Source organism: Saimiri boliviensis, chromosome 4 (assembly GCF_048565385.1).
Source record: "Saimiri boliviensis isolate mSaiBol1 chromosome 4, mSaiBol1.pri, whole genome shotgun sequence".
NCBI lineage: Eukaryota > Metazoa > Chordata > Mammalia > Primates > Cebidae > Saimiri > Saimiri boliviensis.
This window is the reverse complement of record NC_133452.1, coordinates 123,017,276-123,037,319: the sequence shown is the minus strand read 5'-3', so window position 1 is coordinate 123,037,319 and position 20,044 is coordinate 123,017,276. Positions and strand designations below refer to the sequence as shown.

The 20,044-nt window shown below is 38.2% G+C and overlaps 1 protein-coding gene across 2 annotated transcripts; it reads left to right on the top strand.

Annotated features, from left to right (window-relative positions):
• The first annotated feature begins 5 nt into the window (after window positions 1-5).
• On the top strand, window positions 6-6,909 carry PTP4A1 (protein tyrosine phosphatase 4A1). Of its 2 annotated transcripts, none has more exons than XM_074398130.1 (5): window positions 6-454; window positions 1,994-2,086; window positions 2,443-2,573; window positions 2,812-2,886; window positions 3,599-5,956. In XM_074398130.1, the coding sequence occupies exons 1-5, from the start codon at window positions 350-352 to the stop codon at window positions 3,747-3,749; spliced, it is 555 nt and encodes a 184-aa protein (XP_074254231.1). In that variant the 5' UTR covers window positions 6-349; the 3' UTR covers window positions 3,750-5,956. The 2 variants fall into 2 exon arrangements, with proteins under 2 accessions (XP_074254231.1, XP_003926406.1); XM_003926357.4 differs by having other exon boundaries at window positions 350-454; window positions 3,595-6,909.
• Window positions 6,910-20,044: the final 13,135 nt, after the last annotated feature.

Here is a 20,044-nt window from a genome sequence, read left to right as displayed (position 1 = left end):
CTGTAGAAATTGATTGCTACTCCACCAAGAAGCCCCCATAAGAGTGGTTATCCTGGACACAGAAGTGTTTAATTGAAATCCACAGAGCATTTTACAAGAGTTCTGACCTGGATGGGGTAGACCTCAGTGCACTTCTTTTCTGTTGCCTCAGTATTACTGGATTGAAGAATTGCTGCTTCTTGTTAGGAGGTTCATTTCATTTATCATTACTTAACAACTTCATACTCAAGAGCACTGAGAATTTCAAGTGGAGTATATTGAAGTAGACTTCAGTTTCTTTGCATCATTTCTGTATTCAGTTTTTTAAATTATTTCATAACCCTATTGAGTGTTTTTTAACTAAATTAACATGGCTCGAATGAACCGCCCAGCCCCCGTGGAAGTCACATACAAGAACATGAGATTTCTTATTACACACAATCCAACCAATGCGACCTTAAACAAATTTATAGAGGTAAGATTTTATAAATTTTAATATCTTACACTGATTGCAATATAATAGCTTATAACTAACAAAGTAAATACTATTTTGGAAAATATGAAATGGTGTAGCTACAATTTCAGTTCCCGGAAATAAATGCCAATATCATCTGTAGGTTATAGGTATATTTATACATTTTGAGAAGGGCATGTGCTTTAGTTAATTGTTCATGCATCTGAACTATGTTGCTTAAATTGATAATGTGGACAGCAAAACAGTAGAGCTGTCACTTAGCTTGTAACAAATTTACGTGGGAAAGGCTGCCATTTATGGATCTTTTTAATATATCTGCTTAACCTAATGACAGATGCTATAAACCAAAGTTGATTTTTCTTGGACCCCATTTGATGCTTAGAATCCAATTTTCAACTACTAATTCTGTTCCCTCTTAATGGTAACTATGAAGCCGAAACTCTACCTAGCCCTTTTTACTAGGAGAAGGGAATGGAATGCTGAATAATATATCCAGATGTGTACATGTTTTATTTTATAAATATCGACAGTTGTTAAGAAATGGCAAAAACGGCAAATAGGCCTCTCAGAACATAGGGAAATACTTTGCCAGGCTGGAGTGTAGTGGCGTTAGCTCGCTGCAGCCTCTGCCTCCTAGATTCAAGTGATTCTCCAGCCTCAGTCTCCTGAGTAGCTGGGACTACAGACTTACCACCGTGTCTGGGTAGGTTTTGTATTTTTAGTAGAGACAGGGTTTCACTATGCTGGCCAGGCTGGTCTCGAACTCCTGACCTCAAGTGATCTGCCAGCCTGAGCCTTCCGAAGTGCTGTGGTTACAGATGTGAGCCACCCCACCGAGCCCAGGCTGGGAAATACTATAATGGTGCTTTTATTTTTGATTACCACATATATATATAATAAATGTCGGGAGAGTTATAATTAGTAATAATTAGTAGTTTTTAAAAAGTACTAATTAGCAATAATGCATTTTGAAGCTTTTAGTTTTAAATGATATGTGGGCTTTTTTACTGTATTTTCAGGATTCTAGAATCTTTTTTTTTTTTTTAATTAAAGAGACGGGGTTTCTCCACGTTGGTCAGTCTGGTCTCAAACGACTGACCTCAGGTGATCCACCCGCCTTGTCCTCCCAAAGTGCTGGGATTACAGGTGTGAGCCACCTCGCCCAGCAGGATTCTAGAATCTTTGACTACACTTACAAGGCTTCATTTTATGTACTTCAAATGGGTAATAGTTTAAGGAATGAGTATAATTGAGTCAGTTCAGATTACTTGATTAGTTTATAAATCATTCCTTTAGTTATATTTACCTTTCTCTGCATTGTTGCTAGCCCTTTTTGGTTAATGTTTCATCCCAGTCCGTCCAGTATTACCATGACTATAAAGAACTAGTATTGTCATTTAAAACAAAATTTGCTTCTGTGTTAAACATACCATTCTTTAAATGATTTTCTGTTCACCACCATACTTAGTAATCAGAGATGATCAGAACATGTTGCTATGAAGACTTCATTAAGATTTTTTTAATGTATGTTTTATCCAGGAACTTAAGAAGTATGGAGTTACCACAATAGTAAGAGTATGTGAAGCAACTTATGACACTACTCTTGTGGAGAAAGAAGGTATCCATGTTCTCGTAAGTATTTAACAGTTTCTATGTGTTTCTGGTGCTATGTTACAAAAGTTTATTCAAATAGTAAATTCAAATAAATATATAAGTCATAAATAGACTTCAAAAAGCTAAAAAAAATTTTAATTATTATGCAGTATCTTTATTTTTAAATAAAGGTGAAAAGCTAAGCAAGGATTTGAAGTTGTGAAACATTTTTGTGAAGATTGAGCGTTTAGTCACATTTGGTGGACAGAGGTTTAATAAGATGTGATTAAACATTAAAATGAGAATGCTTTTGAAAACATTTGGATGTCAGAAATTTAGAATTACTACCACAGTATTCATATTAATGATCTAAAATGTTTATTCTTTTGACTTAGGATTGGCCTTTTGATGATGGGGCACCACCGTCCAACCAGATTGTTGATGACTGGTTAAGTCTTGTAAAAATCAAGTTTCGTGAAGAACCTGGTTGTTGTATTGCTGTTCATTGCGTTGCAGGCCTTGGGAGGTAAGTGAATTTATCAGTTTGATTCTAAGTAAAAATGTGAGTTGATATAAAAAATACTGAAACTTGGGAAAAAAAATCTCCTTTTTTACTATAAAGTCAGGATTTCTTATGAGTATTAATTACTTAAATAGGAAGGGTGGTAGATAATGATACTTCTGGGTTGGGGAATGTTTGGAGATAAAAGTTTACCAGGATTTGGTTTTGAAAAACCTATTTATCAAAATTCTTACCTTACCAGAGCTCCAGTACTTGTTGCCCTAGCATTAATTGAAGGTGGAATGAAGTATGAAGATGCAGTACAATTCATAAGACAGTAAGTAATGGATTCTCTTTTCATTTGCACTCTTTCATTTCCTTGTTGAATGTCTGTGAGTTTAAGTAATAGCCTAATAGTCCATCTAATTATTATGGTTATTTTTTGAGATAGGATTAAAACCAGGAAATCAAGATGTTACATTCTTTTTTGCATGTCATGCAGATGCGCATATTACTAAGATTCTAATCCAGCAAGATTCTTTGAATTACTGTTTTGCTTTAAATACTTTATTGAATAAGTTGATTATTAGTTTTCATTTTTATTGAGGTATAAGTAAGATACAGTAAAATGCACAGGTCTCCAAAAGAGACCAGTTGACAATAACAGCAAAATTAACTATCTAATACAATGCATAGAATATTTTGAGTGCTCTAGAAAATGTCTTTGTGACTTTTGTAGTCATCTTCCCTGCCACCAGAGGCAACTTCTGACTTCATCACTATAAATTAGTTTTGTCTTATCTTGGACTTAACCTATAAATGGATTTGTGGCTATTGTAACCAGTACTCAATATAGAAAATTAACTTTGTGTGATTTTTCCATTTGCACTGATGTGCCTGTTCATATTTCTCTCTGCATCAGGTCGCAACCTAATTAATCAAAAAATAAATTGCCACAAGAGAGGTGATAGTTGTCTGTAGACACTAAATATTACTGTGGGGGCTTTTGTTGTAATTGTTTCCTTTTTTTTTTTTTCCCTCCCAGAAAGCGGCGTGGAGCTTTTAACAGCAAGCAACTTTTGTATTTGGAGAAGTATCGTCCTAAAATGCGGCTGCGCTTCAAAGATTCCAATGGTCATAGAAACAACTGTTGCATTCAATAAAACTGGGGTGCCTAATGCTATTGAAAGTGGAATCTGAGATATGACCTAATTTGTTACACAGATTAGCCAACATGTTGGCTTAGTGAATAAGTCTAATGAAGCTTCCACAGGAGTATTGAGAGGCATTTTTACCAGGCCACAAGCTAGACAGATTTGGCAACCAACCTATTTAGACACTTGGCAAAAGATTCTTGTTGTCAGCATATCAAATGTGTCTGTCATTCGTACCAATTGACCATTCCCAAAATCATGTAGTATTGAGTTAATGACTTGTTTCAATCTATTCCCATGCCAGAATCTTATCAATACATATGTAGGAAGATTTAGGTGCCAAAATACCCAGCACAATACTTATATATATATTTTTAGTACCATACAGAATTAAATCCCAGGAACTATGAACACTCTAGACCTTATGTGGTTTATTCCTGCAATCATTTCAGACATTGAAAGTAGGGCCTACATTGTTATTTGCCTGCTCGCTTTATGTTTACATCTCCCACATTCATACCAGTATACATCAGGTTTGCTTAACCATTGCATTTTTTTTTAAAACCAAGTCTTAAAGTGATTATTTAATGTGTTTCTATAAATCTCACTTTGTGCTGTTATAAAAAACCTCCATTTTGAAAATCTACATTGTACAGAAGCACATGTCTTTAATGTCTTCAGACAAAAAAGCCTTACAGTTAATTTAATGTTTGCACTCTGAGGTGCAACTTAACAGGGAGGGCCTGAGAAAGAATGGGAGGGGGCTGTTAATTATTTTTAGCAAAGTGTTGCCTTTGTCTTGTGCAGAACATGTAGAATATGCTCTTTAATTTAGTAAAATATTTTTTTAAAAGGTAGAGATGCTTTGTTATTGTAATCATAAACTTCCTGAAATTCTTGTAATTTTTTTTCCATACTTATCAGAAGTTGTTTACCAACTTATTTTTGTTTGAAAGTGTGATTCTTTTTTTTTCCTTCCGAGCCTCTCTTGCAAAAAAAGAAGTGGGTTTCTGCTAATGAATTGAGCAGACATCTAATATTTTATATGCCTTTTGAGCTGTGTAACTTAATATTTGGATACTTGATAATTTGTTTTATTATGTAATTGATAAAATGGTGATGTGTATTAATGTTAGTTCAACCATGTATTTATACTGTCTGGGGATGTGTGGTTATAGTTCTGTGGGAGAAATAATTTGTCAGTGTTCACCAGCTTGTAAAAACTTAGTGCGAGAGCTTAAACATCTAAATAAATAATGAAATGCATTTATCATCATTGAGATTGTTTTGCTTAAAATTAACTTGTTTTGTAGAAAACGAATTGCACTTCACTTAATGCCATTTGATGTATAGTGTGTCCTCATCTTTTTACAAATGAAGGATTATAAATGAAGTCAGCATTTTAGTAAGCTTTTAGACAAAATTTGTTAGAGTCATTCATGAAAACAGTTTAATACTAAAAGCACTTTCCATTACATTTTAAAGGTCTAGATAATTTTGAACCAGTTTATTGTGTACTGAGGAGAAATCGTGTATAGTAGAGGACAGCCTAGATTTCTAAAGCTCAGTTCCACTAATTAATGGTTTTGTGCAACTTCTGAGCCTCAGTTTTCTCCTTTGCAAATTAATAATTACATAACTTAATCGATTTTGAAATTAGTTTAAACATTAGTATTTGACACATTGAAGACTTAATGTTAAGTTTCCTTTAATGATCTAAAATAATTCCTTTGATAGCTCATGTTAATCTAAAAGTGGTAGATGTCTTTGTCTTAATTTTTTTTTTCAATAGCAGTTACAAATGTAAAGGATTCAAAGTTCAGGTAAAAAGTGGTACTCCACCTTGTGTTTCTAATGCCATCTCTTCATACCATTTAAATGCCTAATATATTCTATTACTGAAATTTAGAGAGGGCAAAGGGAAGAACAGGGGCCTCTGGAGGCCCATGATTATTTAAATCTTGGGTTATTTGTGATAATAATCACAAATTTTTGGCTATTGGTTAACCTGAGCTTTTTTTTTTTTTTTTTTTTTTAAGGAAATACAGCCTAGTCTTGATGAGAACATAATTTTATATAACCAATTACTAAATGTTAAACTATTACCACACAGCCCATAAAACAGCATTTGTGTTTATTGAGAGAGGATGTAACATGATTAATGAAAAATACCTTTTGAGTTTGAAAAGAAATTAATTTGCAGTGTTGGATTGTATATATGGTGCTAAAAATAAATTTACTTTATAAACCTTATCTGTACAATATACAATGTGATGAAATTTGCTTTTTATCCAAATATTTTGTATCTTGTAAATATGGCTAATTATAGGAATGCCTATAATATATCTTAGATTCCTTATATCTAATAAGAATTCAGAGTTATGAGTTGAAGTCTTGAATGCAAGAAATTATCTGATGGTGTCTAAAATTTGGTTAGTTGGGTTTGGATACCCTTAATGGGATGATGTAAATAGATACTAGTTGCCTAGGCTTGTCTATAGAAACCATAATGTTGCTGATGTAAGTAATGCAGTTACTGAATCATAAGAAAATGCCGTCTCTTTTCAGCTGAAGGAAAACTCTAGAAATAGGTGCAGTTGATCATTCTGCAGTGCACTGTAACCATTGTTTCCCCTAGTGCCCTCCTTTCCCTAGGGCATTGCTCTCCTATTCCCATGCCTTAACACAGCTCCATACCTAGAAGCAGCCAGCCCAGGCATGCAGTCACATTTAATCACATCCCCCTTCTGGAGTGCTTCAAAATGATGTGGTCCCTCAACTTGGCTAAAGAATCTCAGTCTCTAGAAATCTGTTTTTTAAATGTTAATCGTCATCTGGTCAATATTTACTGTTTGCTGGGCATTTAAGAGTATGGCAAAGAGCATGAAAGATGGTGTCACCAGATTTTGGTCACCAATGAGTACCCCACCCCTTGCCATGATTAAGAGAGGATGTTTTCTATTAGAGTTTCAGGAAATATAATTTGAGAATACTTCAAAGGGAAGTGGAAGTATAAATGAATGATGTTTTTCTTTTACATGTAAACAATGAAGTTATTTCAAAGTAACTTTTAAACAAAATACATGAAGTAGTGTCTGCCTTACATGTTTATATTCTACATTTTTGCTTCCTTAAATTAATATGTTTGTGTGTATATATGTGCCTCACACCTGAATTGAAAATTAAAGACTGGTTTAAAAGTGGCATTTAATGTTTCTCCATTACATTTGGGGTAACCCACCTAAGTGGTTGGAAGGAAAGTAGGGGAAAATTTATATTTGCCTTCAATGAATTAAACCAGTTATATATGTTAAGGTATGAATGAAAGGATTGATGGTGATTTTATAATTATATATATATATTGCCGGAGAAGCCAGTTAATGTACTTTCTGCAAAGTAACAATAAATTGATAGCTACCATTTATTAACTGATTTTATTGTCAGGTAATTTTTATAATTTGATTCCCGTCCGACAGTCTTGTCCCAATTTTATAGTAAGGGATTTGAGCGTCCAGATAGGCTAGCTAGTTAAGTGGTAGAAGTCAGGGATTCAAACCTGTGTTTGAGCCTATCCGCTACACCGCACAGTTATGTAAATAAATACACAAGACTTTTACGTAACTAAAGCAATTCTGAGTTTTGAACTCTTGTTGAAATCCTCACTTTTTCCTTGTGAAGACTGTTGTAATTTTCTTCATTTAATTATGAAAATTATTTATAATTTTCATTTAAATTGAGCCCTTTTTCTACCTTTGCAGAAAAACCTTTATTTGAAGTAAATCATAATAGGCTAAATTATGCTGCAGGAACAACCCTGAAGTCTCAGTAACTAAGACAATTTAAGAATTATTTCTTAAAATTTATGTCCATCATAAGGGCCCAGGCTAATGGAGCCATCTACTCTTTGGAACAGTGCTAGCTGTGGCAGAAGAGATTTAGTGTCTCACTTGGTGACTAAATGCTTGACTAAGAAATGATACAAGTCACTTATATGCAGAGCAATTGTATCATGTGCTGAAGGGCCAGAACTGCACAGAATTAATCACCTCCACCTGAGGATTTAGGAGAGTACATCCATAGCAACGTTCTACACAACTGAAATGCCATACATAAAGGGTTAAAGTTTCCAGGCAGCCAAAATAGATGTCATGATGTTCAGGCACCAAAGTTGAGAAGCATGAGGGTAGCAATTAAGATACACTTGTAAGCCTGATACCAAGAGAAATTTTGAATGAAAAACTATACGATATAAAAAGTACAGCCATTTGGGACAAGTCAATGCTGTGACTAACAGCTTTAAGCTTATAGACCTCAATTGACTTTAAGGACATCGATATTTCACACACTGCACAGCACAATTAGATGCTTATAATGATTGCCCATAGTTACCGTGTGTGTGTGTGTGTGTGTGTGTGTGTGTGTGTGTGTGTGTGTGCGTGTTCAGTGCTTGCTGCATTTCCTTTTTTTTTTTTGAGATACGGTCTCACTTGGCACCCAGGTTTGAGTGCAGTGGTACAATCTTGGCTCACTGCAGCCTCAACCTTCTGGGTTCAAGTGATTCTCCTACCTCAGCCTCCTGAGCAGCTGGGACTACAAGCATGCACCACCACGCCTGGCTAACTTTTGCATTTTTAGGTAGAAACGGGGTTTCACTATGTTACCCAGGCTGATCTCAAACTCCTGAGCTCAAGTGATCCAAAGCCTCGGCCTCCCGAAGTGCTAGAATTACAGGAGTGAGCCACTGCGCTTGGCCAAGTTTGGTTTTGTGGTTTTTAAGGCAAGGAATTTTATGATCAAATGTTTTCAAGGGACAGTCTTAGGTATATTAGAGAAATGGGCTAATCTTAGACATTATTTATTGCAATATTAGAACCTTTAATATGCTGGTGTGAGTTTTTAATCTTTCCAAGAGAACAATATTGTGTTTAGCCATTGTATAAGTCGGTGTCTTAGAAGAAAACAGATTGCTCACTCTCAGTGGTTAAGAAGCGTTTAATAGAGATACAAGAACAAAATATTTCAGGCCAATATTCCTGATGAGCATTGATGCAAAAATCCTCAATAAAGTACAGGCAAACAATCCAGCAGCACATCAAAAAGTTTACCCTCCACGATCTAGTTGGCTTTATCTCTGGGATGCAAAGCTGGTTTAACATATGCAAATCAATAAACATAACGCATCACATAAGAACAACTAAACACAAAAATCATATGATTATCTCAACAGATGCAGAAAGGGCCTTGGATAAAATTCAATATCCCATCATGTTAAAAACGCTCAATAAACTAGGTATTGATGGAATGTAGCACAAAATAGTTAGAACCATTTATTTCAATATCTTAACTGAGTGTGCAAAAGCCAGAAGCATTCCCCTTGAAAACAAGCACAAGACAAGAATGCCCTCTCTCACCACTCCTATTCAACATACCATTGGAAGTTCTGGCCAGGGCAATCAGGCAAGAGAAAGAAATAACACCTATTCAAATAGAAAATCAAACTGTCTCTCTTTGCAGATGACATGATCATGTATCTAGAAAACCCCAGAGTCTCAGTCTCCCAAAGTGCTGGGATTACAGGCATGAGCCACTGCTCCTGGCAAAAGAAGCATTTAATAAAGGGAAGCCTACTGGGATACTGCGATGCTGTTGCCGCCTCTCAGTCTAAAGAGGCAAGGCAGGGGGACCAGTCACTGGGACTGGGGAGAAGAGCTAAATGGATAGGACTTCCTCAAAGAAGCTGTGACCTTAGTTGGAAGATACAGCCAACTAACGGCAATTCAGGTGGAGGCCAATAAAAGACCAAGAAATATTCAGCCTCATTTCTGCAACCCCTTTGATGTCCTACTGGTCTCCCTTTTCCCTTCTCCCCAGGCAGAAGGCAAAGGGACCTGCAGTCTATACAGATCAACCTTTTGGAAACAGAGCAGAATAGAGAACAGGGTGTAGGAAACAGATAACATCCTGTACCACTGCAGATGCCTTTTTTTCACAGATGACTGCTTGAGATTAGTGAACTGCAGAATACACTGGGGAAAGCTGACATTATTCATTTTTTAAGATTTCCAAACTGACACATTTTGTTTTTTAAAAGTGGCAATACATATATTTTTTGGAAGTGACAATAAAATGGAGGTATCTACAGTAATATGAAACAGCTCATTCATTCAATTTCAATTTAATGACTCAAGTGTTTTTTATTTTATTTATTTTTTTGAAATGAAGTCTCCCTCTGTCGCCCAGACTGAAGTGCAGTGGCATGCGATCTCAGCTCACTACAACCTCTGCCTTCCGGGTTCGAGTAGTTCTCCTGCCTCAGCCTCCTGAGTAGCTGGGATTACAGGTGTGTGGAACCATGTCCAGCTAATTTTTGTGTGGGTTTTTTTTTGAGACGGAGCTTCACTCTTGTTACCCAGGCTGGAGTGCAATGGCGCGATCTTGGCTCACCGCAACCTCCGCCTCCTGGGTTCAGGCAATTCTCCTGCCTCAGCCTCCTGAGTAGCTGGGATTACAGGCACGCGCCACCATGCTCAGCTAATGTTTTGTATTTTTAGTAGAGACGGGGTTTCACCATGTTGACCAGGATGGTCTCGATCTCTTGACCTCGTGATCCACCCGCCTCGGCCTCCCAAAGTGCTGGGATTACAGGCTTGAGCCACCGCGCCTGGCCCTGTGTTTTTTAGTAGAAACGACGTTTCACTATGTTGACCAAGCTGGTCTTGAACTCCTGACCTTAGGTGATCCACCTGCCTCGGCCTCTCAAAGTGCTGGGATTACAGGCCTGAGCCTCTGCACCTGGCCATTACTTTTCAGTCATGAAAAAAATACAGATTTTATAGTGAAATAATAAAAAGAATTGCCCTTGGGACCTTCTTTAGTTATAGGCATGAGCCACCGTGCCCCTGCCATCAAGTGTTGGTTTTTGGGGAAGAGACAACATAATGTTCATTTCACTTTTGAATTGAAGAATGTGATCACAGGCTTGATAATTTTTGCAAAAATCTTTCAGGACTTTAATTTTTCCAAAGGCCAGGCTTAGCCAGTTATGATTTAGATAATTTTGTCCTGAAGCACTATACACGTCCATATAAATGTTCCTCTTTTTAATTTTCAGTTGACTTAACTCTGCCAGATCCTTATCCGACAATAACTTTTGTTTATTTGAGCAGTTCTCAAGCAACACTTTCACTGACTTTGTCAGCTTAAATGACAGAGAGAGGCTCTCTAAAAGAAAAGATGTTTATTTGGAAATAGGGCATTGCAGTGGAATTCTTCAAGCCAGAGTAAACTATGTGCATATTCATAGTTTATTCATATTCAGGAAGGTAAAGGAATATAAAGGTTTTTAAGAAAAGAATGAGGATGACATAATTGTTTTCAAATAATTATCCTTGGCAACAAAGCTCAAAAACAAGGGTGACAGAAGTCCAGGGTTAGATAGACAGTTGCTGGGCAGATGTCCTTGCAAAAGAATTTGTTGTATAAGGTTGCAGTGGCCTTTGTACAAGGTTGGTTTTTGGAGAGCCTTTGTGATGGTCTTTGTTATCAAGCAAACAAGCATGTGAACCCTGTCTTCATGGCCTTTCCTGGCTCTAGAGGCTTTTTTGTTGTTGCTTTAACATTAATGATTGCATTTTGATTCAGACAACTTTCAAAACTTCATAAAATTCAGCAACTTAAATTCCAGTTTCATTTGTTTACCTTGTGTTATTGGCTACATTCATTGGCAAGAAGACCAATAAATAGGTTTGGATGTACTGGACAATACTGATGCTAAAGTAAAGACCTATTTTACAAGCGGACCTTCACTACAGCTTCATTAACATAGGAACTCAAAACAGTGGGGCAGCTAAAAGCCCCTAGATTGAAGGAGTAGGTAACAGAGTTCAACTAGAGCAAATGCAACTTAGGTAGGTGTGATCCATCGTAATTCTACTAGAGGCCAACAAATAGTGTTGTGGGGATGATGCCACAGAACTTCACCAGTAACTTCCATTTCCTGTCAATGAAGAATCCAGCCTGAGAGAAATAACTCAATAGCTGGTTTCTTTAATTATCATAACACAAAATCTGTAACATGATAATAACTGCAACCAGGCCTGCCCCAGTTTCAACATACTGTATCTAAATATCTGTTTCCTTTGCAAGGAAACTATTTCAGAAAAATCTCTATCATGGTATTGCCCCTAACTTGAATGCAATTATAAGAAAATCACAGTATGCTAAGAAAACAGCTCTATGAAAGTTTGTTCTGTTTTTACTAGTTAGTATTTGACATATATGACTTAACTTTTATCATGTATGCTAGGATTTTAAAATTCCAGTCTTTAGGAAATTACAGAGTTCTTCAACTTGAGAATCAGGAAATTATGCATTTATTCCATAGACACTCACTGCATGAACATTATTACATCCTATGTATCAGGCAATGAAGACAAAGTGATGAAGACGAACCTGGTCCTTACCTTCATGGGACTTAGACTAGCAGGTTGAAATTTAAACATGAACTACTGGCTATATTATAATAAAAACAACTAATCTAAATCAAAACAGCTTCTCCCTAAAGGTTCTGGATTGCAAAAGAAACATATTAAAATACCCCTGATGCAAAATTATATTCAAATAATTTTCATTGGTAGCTAGCTATCAGCTGGATGCTATTAAAACCCAGATTTAAAGAAAGCAAATACTGACCGGGCATGGTGGCTCATGCCTGTAATCCCAGCAGTTTTGGAGGCTGAGGCAGGTGGATCAGCTGAAGTTAGGAGTTCAAGACCAGCCTGGCCAACATGGTGAAACCCCCATCTCTACTAAAAATACAAGCTGGGCGCGGTGGCTCAAGCCTGTAATCCCAGCACTTTGGGAGGCCGAGGCGGGCGGATCACGAGGTCAAGAGATCGAGACCATCCTGGTCAACATGGTGAAACCCCGTCTCTACTAAAAATACAAAAAATTAGCTGGGCATGGTGGCGCATGCCTGTAATCCCAGCTACTCAGGAGGCTGAGGCAGGAGAATTGCCTGAACCCAGGAGGCGGAGGTTGCGGTGAGCCGAGATCGCGCCATTGCACTCCAGCCTGGGTAACAAGAGCGAAACTCCGTCTCAAAAAAATAAAAAAAAATAAAAATAAAAATAAAAATACAAAAATTAGCCGGGTGTGGTGGTGTGCACCTGTAATTCCAGCTACTTGGGAGGCTGAGGCAGCAGAATCGCTTGAACCCGGGAGGTGGGGGTTGCAATGAGCTGAGGCCGCACCATTGCACTGCAGCCTGGGCAACAAGAGCAAAACTCCATCATGGAAAGAAAAAAAAGAAGAAGAAGAAGAAAAGAAAAAGAAAGCAAATGTTTAGACATTAATTAAATAACACTTGTAGTTACGCCAGCTAAATATGCTATGTAAAAAAGTAAATACAGCCATGTTTAACAGTGTTCATTGGTACATCTAAATATTCAAATCCAGCACAGAAATGCAGCTCGAAAAGCAAAAATTTGACAGGTTGAACTTCCAAGCATAAATATTGCCGTTAAGTTGCTGGACTGGCTGCACATATAAATCAGGTTGTTCCTTGTGGAAGATCTAAAATTTACCAAACATTTCTATTTGAGAAATGATTCTGCCCACTAATTCCGCCTAATCTTGATGGATGAAAAAAGGTTATCATGAGTTAGGTCTAGCCATCTTGACAACACAGTCAATGAAAACTGCTTTTCTTCCTTACTTTTTTTACTTCTAGAAAATTTCATCTTTTATGACTGTACAATGCAGGCAAAAACTAGGACTAGTAACTTTTGATTTACTGACAATATGTGTTGTCATCAGTTCCCAGCATTTGTCACAAATGCTAGGTAGCTCCTTTTTGGGAATTTTTTTTTTTTCAGACAGAGTTTTGATCTTGTTTGACCACTAATATGAATAATGGATTAATCAGATTATCCAGATTAATCCATCATTCATATTGTGGCCAAATTGTCCTGTCTTTGAACAGTGGCAGCTTCTGCAAGTTGACACCAAGTGTTTTTGATCTGATCCCTGCAGAATGGATCATTTCTTTGCTGTTTGTTATGACATGATGTTTCAGCCTCATCATATACCTTTTCTGGTCCATGTCTAGAATCAGCCATTCCCCTAAGAAGCATCAATTCCATCTATTTAGAAATGGCATTTATAGCACAGTCTGTGTGCTAGGTGTTATTTTTACTGGGTCAGTCATTATCTCCACGTTTTTTCAGTGGGCAAAGGTTAAAAAAAAATCCTTAAAAAAAAAAGCATAGCCACAAAAAAGAATGAAATCATATCATTTGCAGCAACATGGGTGAAGCTGGAGGTCATTATCATAAGTGAACTAACTCAGAAACAGAAAACCAAACACTACGTGTTCTCACTTATAAGTGGGAGTTAAACAATGGGTATTCATGGACATAAAGATGGAAATGATAGACACTGAGGACTCCAGAAGAGGGTGGGAAAGGAGCAAGGGCTGAAAAATTACCTTTGGGTACAGTGTTCACTTGGGTAATGGGTAAACTAGAAGCCCAATACCCACCAATATACCCATGCAGCAATCAGGCACACAAATCCTCTGAGTCTAAAATAAAATACAATTTTTTTTTGAGATGGAGTTTCACTTTTGTTGCCCAGGCTGGAGTGCACTAACATGATCTCAGCTCACCGCAACCTCCACCTCCCAAGTTAAAGTGATTCTCCTGCTTCAGCCTCCCGAGTAGCTGGGATCACAGGCATATGCTATCACGTCTGGCTAATTTTATATTTGTAGTAGAGATGGGGTTTCTCCACGTTGGTCAGGCTGGTCTTGAACTCCTAACCTCAGGTGATCCTCCCATCTCAGCCTCCCAAAGTGCTGTGACTACAGGCATGAGCCACTGCACTCAGCCCATAAAATACAATTTTTAAAAAAGAAGCCAGTCATTAAAAACTACATTTTGTATGACTTTATTTATATGAAATGTCCAGAACAAGCGAATCTATGGACACAAAAAATAGATGGTGTTTGCCTAGGAATGGTGAAAGTGAAGGAGCATGGAAGAGGGCGACAGCGATAGCTAAGGGATGCAGAATTTCTTTTTGTGGTGATGAAAATGTATTAATATTGATTGTGGTGGTGGTTATACAACTCTGTGAATATTGTTGAGAGACACTGAGTGGTAAATGGATGAACTATACAGTACGTGAATTATATCTTAGTAAAGTTGTTTTTAAAAATTCCTTTTGCATTTTAGAGAATAGCATAATGACCTTTCTGTATGAGTTAATCTGAAATTGATGAAATAAACACAATTCTGTATCCATTCACAAAAGCGAAGATAAGAATTTTCCGGAACATTCCACTAAATATTCTCCTCTGATTTGACCTGGCTTGCCTCACCATGGCAGTAGAACTAAAACAAAATACTGTTTAAAAGGAAAAAAGTCTCTCAATTTCTGTGAAGAATGATGTATGATTCTGATTTCTCCTAAGGGTAAATATTATGATATTATAAGGAAAAAAATATATGTAATAAGAAGAAGTGGCAGAAAGAAAGTCAGAGTTTAAGAAGTAAGTGCATTATATAGGCCAGGCATGGTGGCTCACTCCTGTAATCCTGGCACTTTGGGAGGCGGATGCAGGCAGATGGCTTGAGACCGGGAGTTCAAGACCAGCCTGGGCAACATGGCAAAACCTCCTCCACAAAAAATACAAAAATTAGATGGGCGTGGTGGCCTGTGCCTGTAATACAAGCTATTATGGAAGCTGAGGTGAGAGAATAGCTTGAGCCTGGGAGGTGGATGTTGCAGTGAGCTGAGATCACACCACTACACTACAGCCTGGGTGATACAGGGAGACCGAGTCTCAAAAAAAAAAAAATAAATAAATAAGTGCATTATGAAGATAATTAAATTGTAGTATAAGATTAACTATACTGAGGCCAGGTGCTGTGGCTCATGCCTGTAATTTCAACAATTTGAGAGGCCAAGGTGGGCAGATCACTTGAGGTTAGGAGTTTGAGACCAGCCTGGCCAGCATGGTGAAACCCTGTCTCTAATAAAAATACAAAGATTAGCTGAGCATGGTTATGTGCACCTATAATCCCAGCTACTGGGAAGCTGAGCCTGGAGAATTGCTTGAACACAGTAGTTGGAGGTTGCAGTGAGCCAAGATCCTCACCACTGCACTCCAGCCTGGGGAGAGAGTTAGACCTTGTCTCAAAAAGGAGCGAGACAGAGAGAGAGAGAGAGAGAGAGAGAGAGAGAGAGAGAGAGAGAGAGAGAGACGGAGAGAGAGAGAGAGAGAGACAGAGAAGAGAGAGAGAGAAATTTTAATTGACAAATAATTATGTATATTTGTGGGGTACAATGTGATGTTTTGATATATCTATATATTGTAAAATGATTAAATTAAGCAAATTAAATCCATCACCTCACATAATTATTTTTTGTGGTTAAAGTCTGCCCTGTTAGCAATTTTGAAATATACATTATTGTTCACTGTAGTCACCATTCTGTGCAATAGATCTCAAAAACATGTTTTCTAACTAAAATTTGTACCCTTTGACTATCCATCTTCCCACCCCCATTATTAATTATATCAATCACGCGATTAATTTTATAATTATTTAAGTCAGGCAAATTAATTAGGTGCCCCAGAAAGAAATAGTTATTTCTTGAGCTCTGTGCCACGTGCTTTGGTAGATCATTAAGAAAGGCTTTACTTCCAGTAACTAAGGAATAGAGAACAGCTGTTCTATCACTATTCCTAGATTTAATCAAGTAACCGGTTTAGACTCTAGTAGCTCTTAGTGATGGCATATGATGAAAATCAAGTGGGAAATTTAGTCATATTTTCATCTATTGCATAGGTCATCCTTGAATGTGGTAATTTCGATGAATAAATCTTGATTGCCAGGTCCTCGGGCACTTCTACCTTTTCTTCCTTTACAGAAGGCCCATCTGCTCAGGCATTTTGAAATAGCGTCAGAGAACGAATCACGTTGGATCCAAGCAGTGGTTCCCAACCCTGGCTGGACATCATATTCTCCGTGAGAGAATTTTACAAATACTGAGCTACAGCACCACCCCAAAACAATTCCATCAGAATCGTTGCAAGTTGGATCCAGGTGAAAATAGGTTTTAACATTTTCCCTGACGTGCAGTCACGGAGCGGGTCCACGGGTCTGAGCCAATCACGGCAATTGAGCTCCTTTATCAGTGAGCAGGGGAAGGTGCCTGCTGTACCTCTGAGACTTAGAGGGGAATTCTGTTATCAGGAGAAAGGCTTCGAAGTATCCGTGGCGTGCCTGGTGCCTGGAGCAACATCCGGTGAGTAGGGAGGGCTGGGTTGCGGTGGCCATTTTGCGACTCTCAGGGAAGACAACTGAAGCCATCAAGACAGCTGAGCGCGAAGGCCGGAGGGTTCCGAGAGTCACTGTAACGGCAAGGAGAATAACTGATTTACGATAGGAGCGAAGTCTCACACGAATGTGGAAAGGGTTTCAAAAGTGAAGGTCTGGAAGGGAGAGTCAGAGAATCAGAGAAGTGGGCTGAGCAGTCCACCGAAGCACTGACCTGGGTCACACACTGCAGCTGGCCGAGGAAGCCGAGAAATGGAGCGTGACCAGTGGCCAAAGTGGGGCTGCAAAGAGCGCAGTCAGGGAGGGTCTCTTGAAATTGCCATCTCTGGGGAAAGGGTTGCCTTTGCGTGGTTGCCGCCCACACCCTGGGTCAGGGGCTGTTATTGATCAGCCGCGCCAGCAGGTGGCAAGAGAGGCAAGACATGGGCTGGAGACCGGAAGGACAAGCTGGGACTCGCGGCTTCTGTCTCTACCTGTCGCCGGGTTTCACAGCGATGACCTTCTGAGCCCAGTCACTTCAGTTTCATTCACTTTCCAAATCTCATACACATTCCTCTTTTGTTCAAGTCTAACCCAGAACCATAGACGAAAGAGGATTCTGGGAAATGTAGTTCTCTTCCTCAGCCAAGAAATGGGATAAACACGCAAGTTACAATCCTTATGGAAAGTCTAAATTTGGTGGTTAAAAATCAATAATAAAGACAAATTTGAGACAATACCAGCTGACTACTTCCCAGAAGCTTGCCGTCCCTCTTATTTATAAATGCAAATGAATTTCCTTACATGTGTAGGCCCGCGCCTCTTCCTACGTTCTGGTACTTCTCTCTTACAGAGATAAATTGATAATAAGCACACACTATCAACAAAGAGTAAAAGATTAGGGACAAAAATTCGAAGGCTAAGAAGGATTTAAAAAATTTTAAATTTGAAGAAGCAGACTGATGTTAAAATAAAGATTGATGGGAATTAAAACACTCAATAGATAGGAAAAACAGACGGATGTAGGAATTAAAAACAGGAAACTTCTACTTTTAAAAGTGTTGAGATTAAAAAGTAGACAGAAGCAAACCAAAAAATGGGGAGAGAGAGAAAAAAAAACACAACAGATGGTACAAGGGAGAGAGACTGCAATATATTGAGTTCCTGGTTGCAAACACCTCTGATGCTAACTGTACTGCTGACTTAATATGTTTTCTGTTCTATTTTGTTTGTTTATTGAGTCAGAGTCTCCCTCTATTGCCCAGGCTGGAGTGCAATGGTGCAATCTCTGCTCACTGCAACCTCTGCCTCCTGGGTTCGAGTGATTCACCTGCCTCGGCCTCCCAAGTGGCTGAGATTAGAGGCACCCAGCACACACCTGGCTAATTTTGTATTCTTAATAGAGACAGGGTTTCATCACGTTGGTCAGGCTAGTCTCAAACTCCTTAGGTAAGGTGATCCGCCTGCCTCTGCCTCCCGAAGTGCCGGGATTACAGGCATGAGCCCGGCAGGGTTTGTTTAAATGAGCCAACCAATTCCGATTTTTGCCCAAACTAGTTCCCTAAACCAGGGTTTTTTTTTTTTTTAATTTTCAAACAGGAGTAATAATAAATTTTATTAGACAAGCAGTTTTTGGAAATTTATCCAGTTATTTATTGCACCAATTTTAGTTAAACGAATCTTTTAATTTTCTTTAATGTTTGATTTGGTTATTTAACAATTAATTTTTAATCCTTACTCCTTGAAAATCCTGCTGTCTACTCTTCCTTTAAAGGTGGTAATTCCAAGATTTGAAGAATGATAAATAATAACATATAGAAAGGATTCCTAGGACTATGATATGCAATACCTAGGACTATATGATATGCAATACCTCAAAACCGAACACACTTGTTCTTCAGCTATACAGTGGATAAAAAATTCAGAGACCTAATTTAGTATTTTGAAGACAGCACATTACCATTTATACCAAGAAGAAAACACCAGGACAAAAAATGAAACTAGTAAAGCTTTTAGGCAAAGTTCTAAGGGGAAGAGTTATCTGGACTGCCTTACAAAATAAGTATATGTCCTGTTTGTGGGAAGTACAATGAAGAGAAGACAAGGGTGTTCAATGTTGGTTCACTTTATGAAAACCAGGATTTAAAAAAACTATTATTATTCTTAATTCTAATTATAATTCTATTCAGGATTTTAAAAAACTATAAAAATGGAGGCTTGCTCTGTTGCCTGGGCTGGAGTGCAGTGGCACGATCTCAGCTGACTGCAACCTCCACCTCCCAGGTTGAAGTAATTCTCCTGCCTCAGCCTCCTGAGTAGCTGGTATTACAGGCACCTGCTGCTTATTTTATTATTATTATTATTATTATTATTATTATTATTTGTATTTTTAGTAGAGGCAGAGTTTCACCATGTTGGCTAGGTGAAAACCCAGCATTTTGATGTTAGGGTAAGAATGCTCGGCTGGGGCGGAATAGTGATCTATTCCACAAACGTTAATTGTTCCCTCTTGAGGGGCAAAACACTACCAGAGACCAGACCCAAGGGACTGTGTATGTGGAAAGAAGAAACCAGAACCTACCAATTGATACTAATAAAATTTCAGAATCAGGAACTGATTCTATAATCTTTTCTGTTTGTTTTTAATTGGAGAATGAGAGTGAAAGTGAAGTCAGAGAAGAAGAAGCACTGTCTATCTCTCGGTGTTTTTCTTTTTCTTTTTCTTTTTCTTTTTACACAGGATCTAGCTCTGTCATTCAGGCTGGAGTGCAGTGGTGAGACTAGCTCACTGCAGTCTCCAATTCCTGGATTTAAGCAATCCTCCTGGCTCAGCCTCCTGAGTAGCTGGGACTGCAGACACATGCCACCACACCCAGCTAATTTTGTATTTTTTGTAGAGATAGGAGGGTCTCACTATGGTGCCGAGGCTGGTCTCAAACTCCTGGGCTCCTGTTCCTCTCGCCTCAGCCTCCCAGAGTGCCTGGATTACCGGTGTGAGCCACCTTGTGTGTCCTGTTTT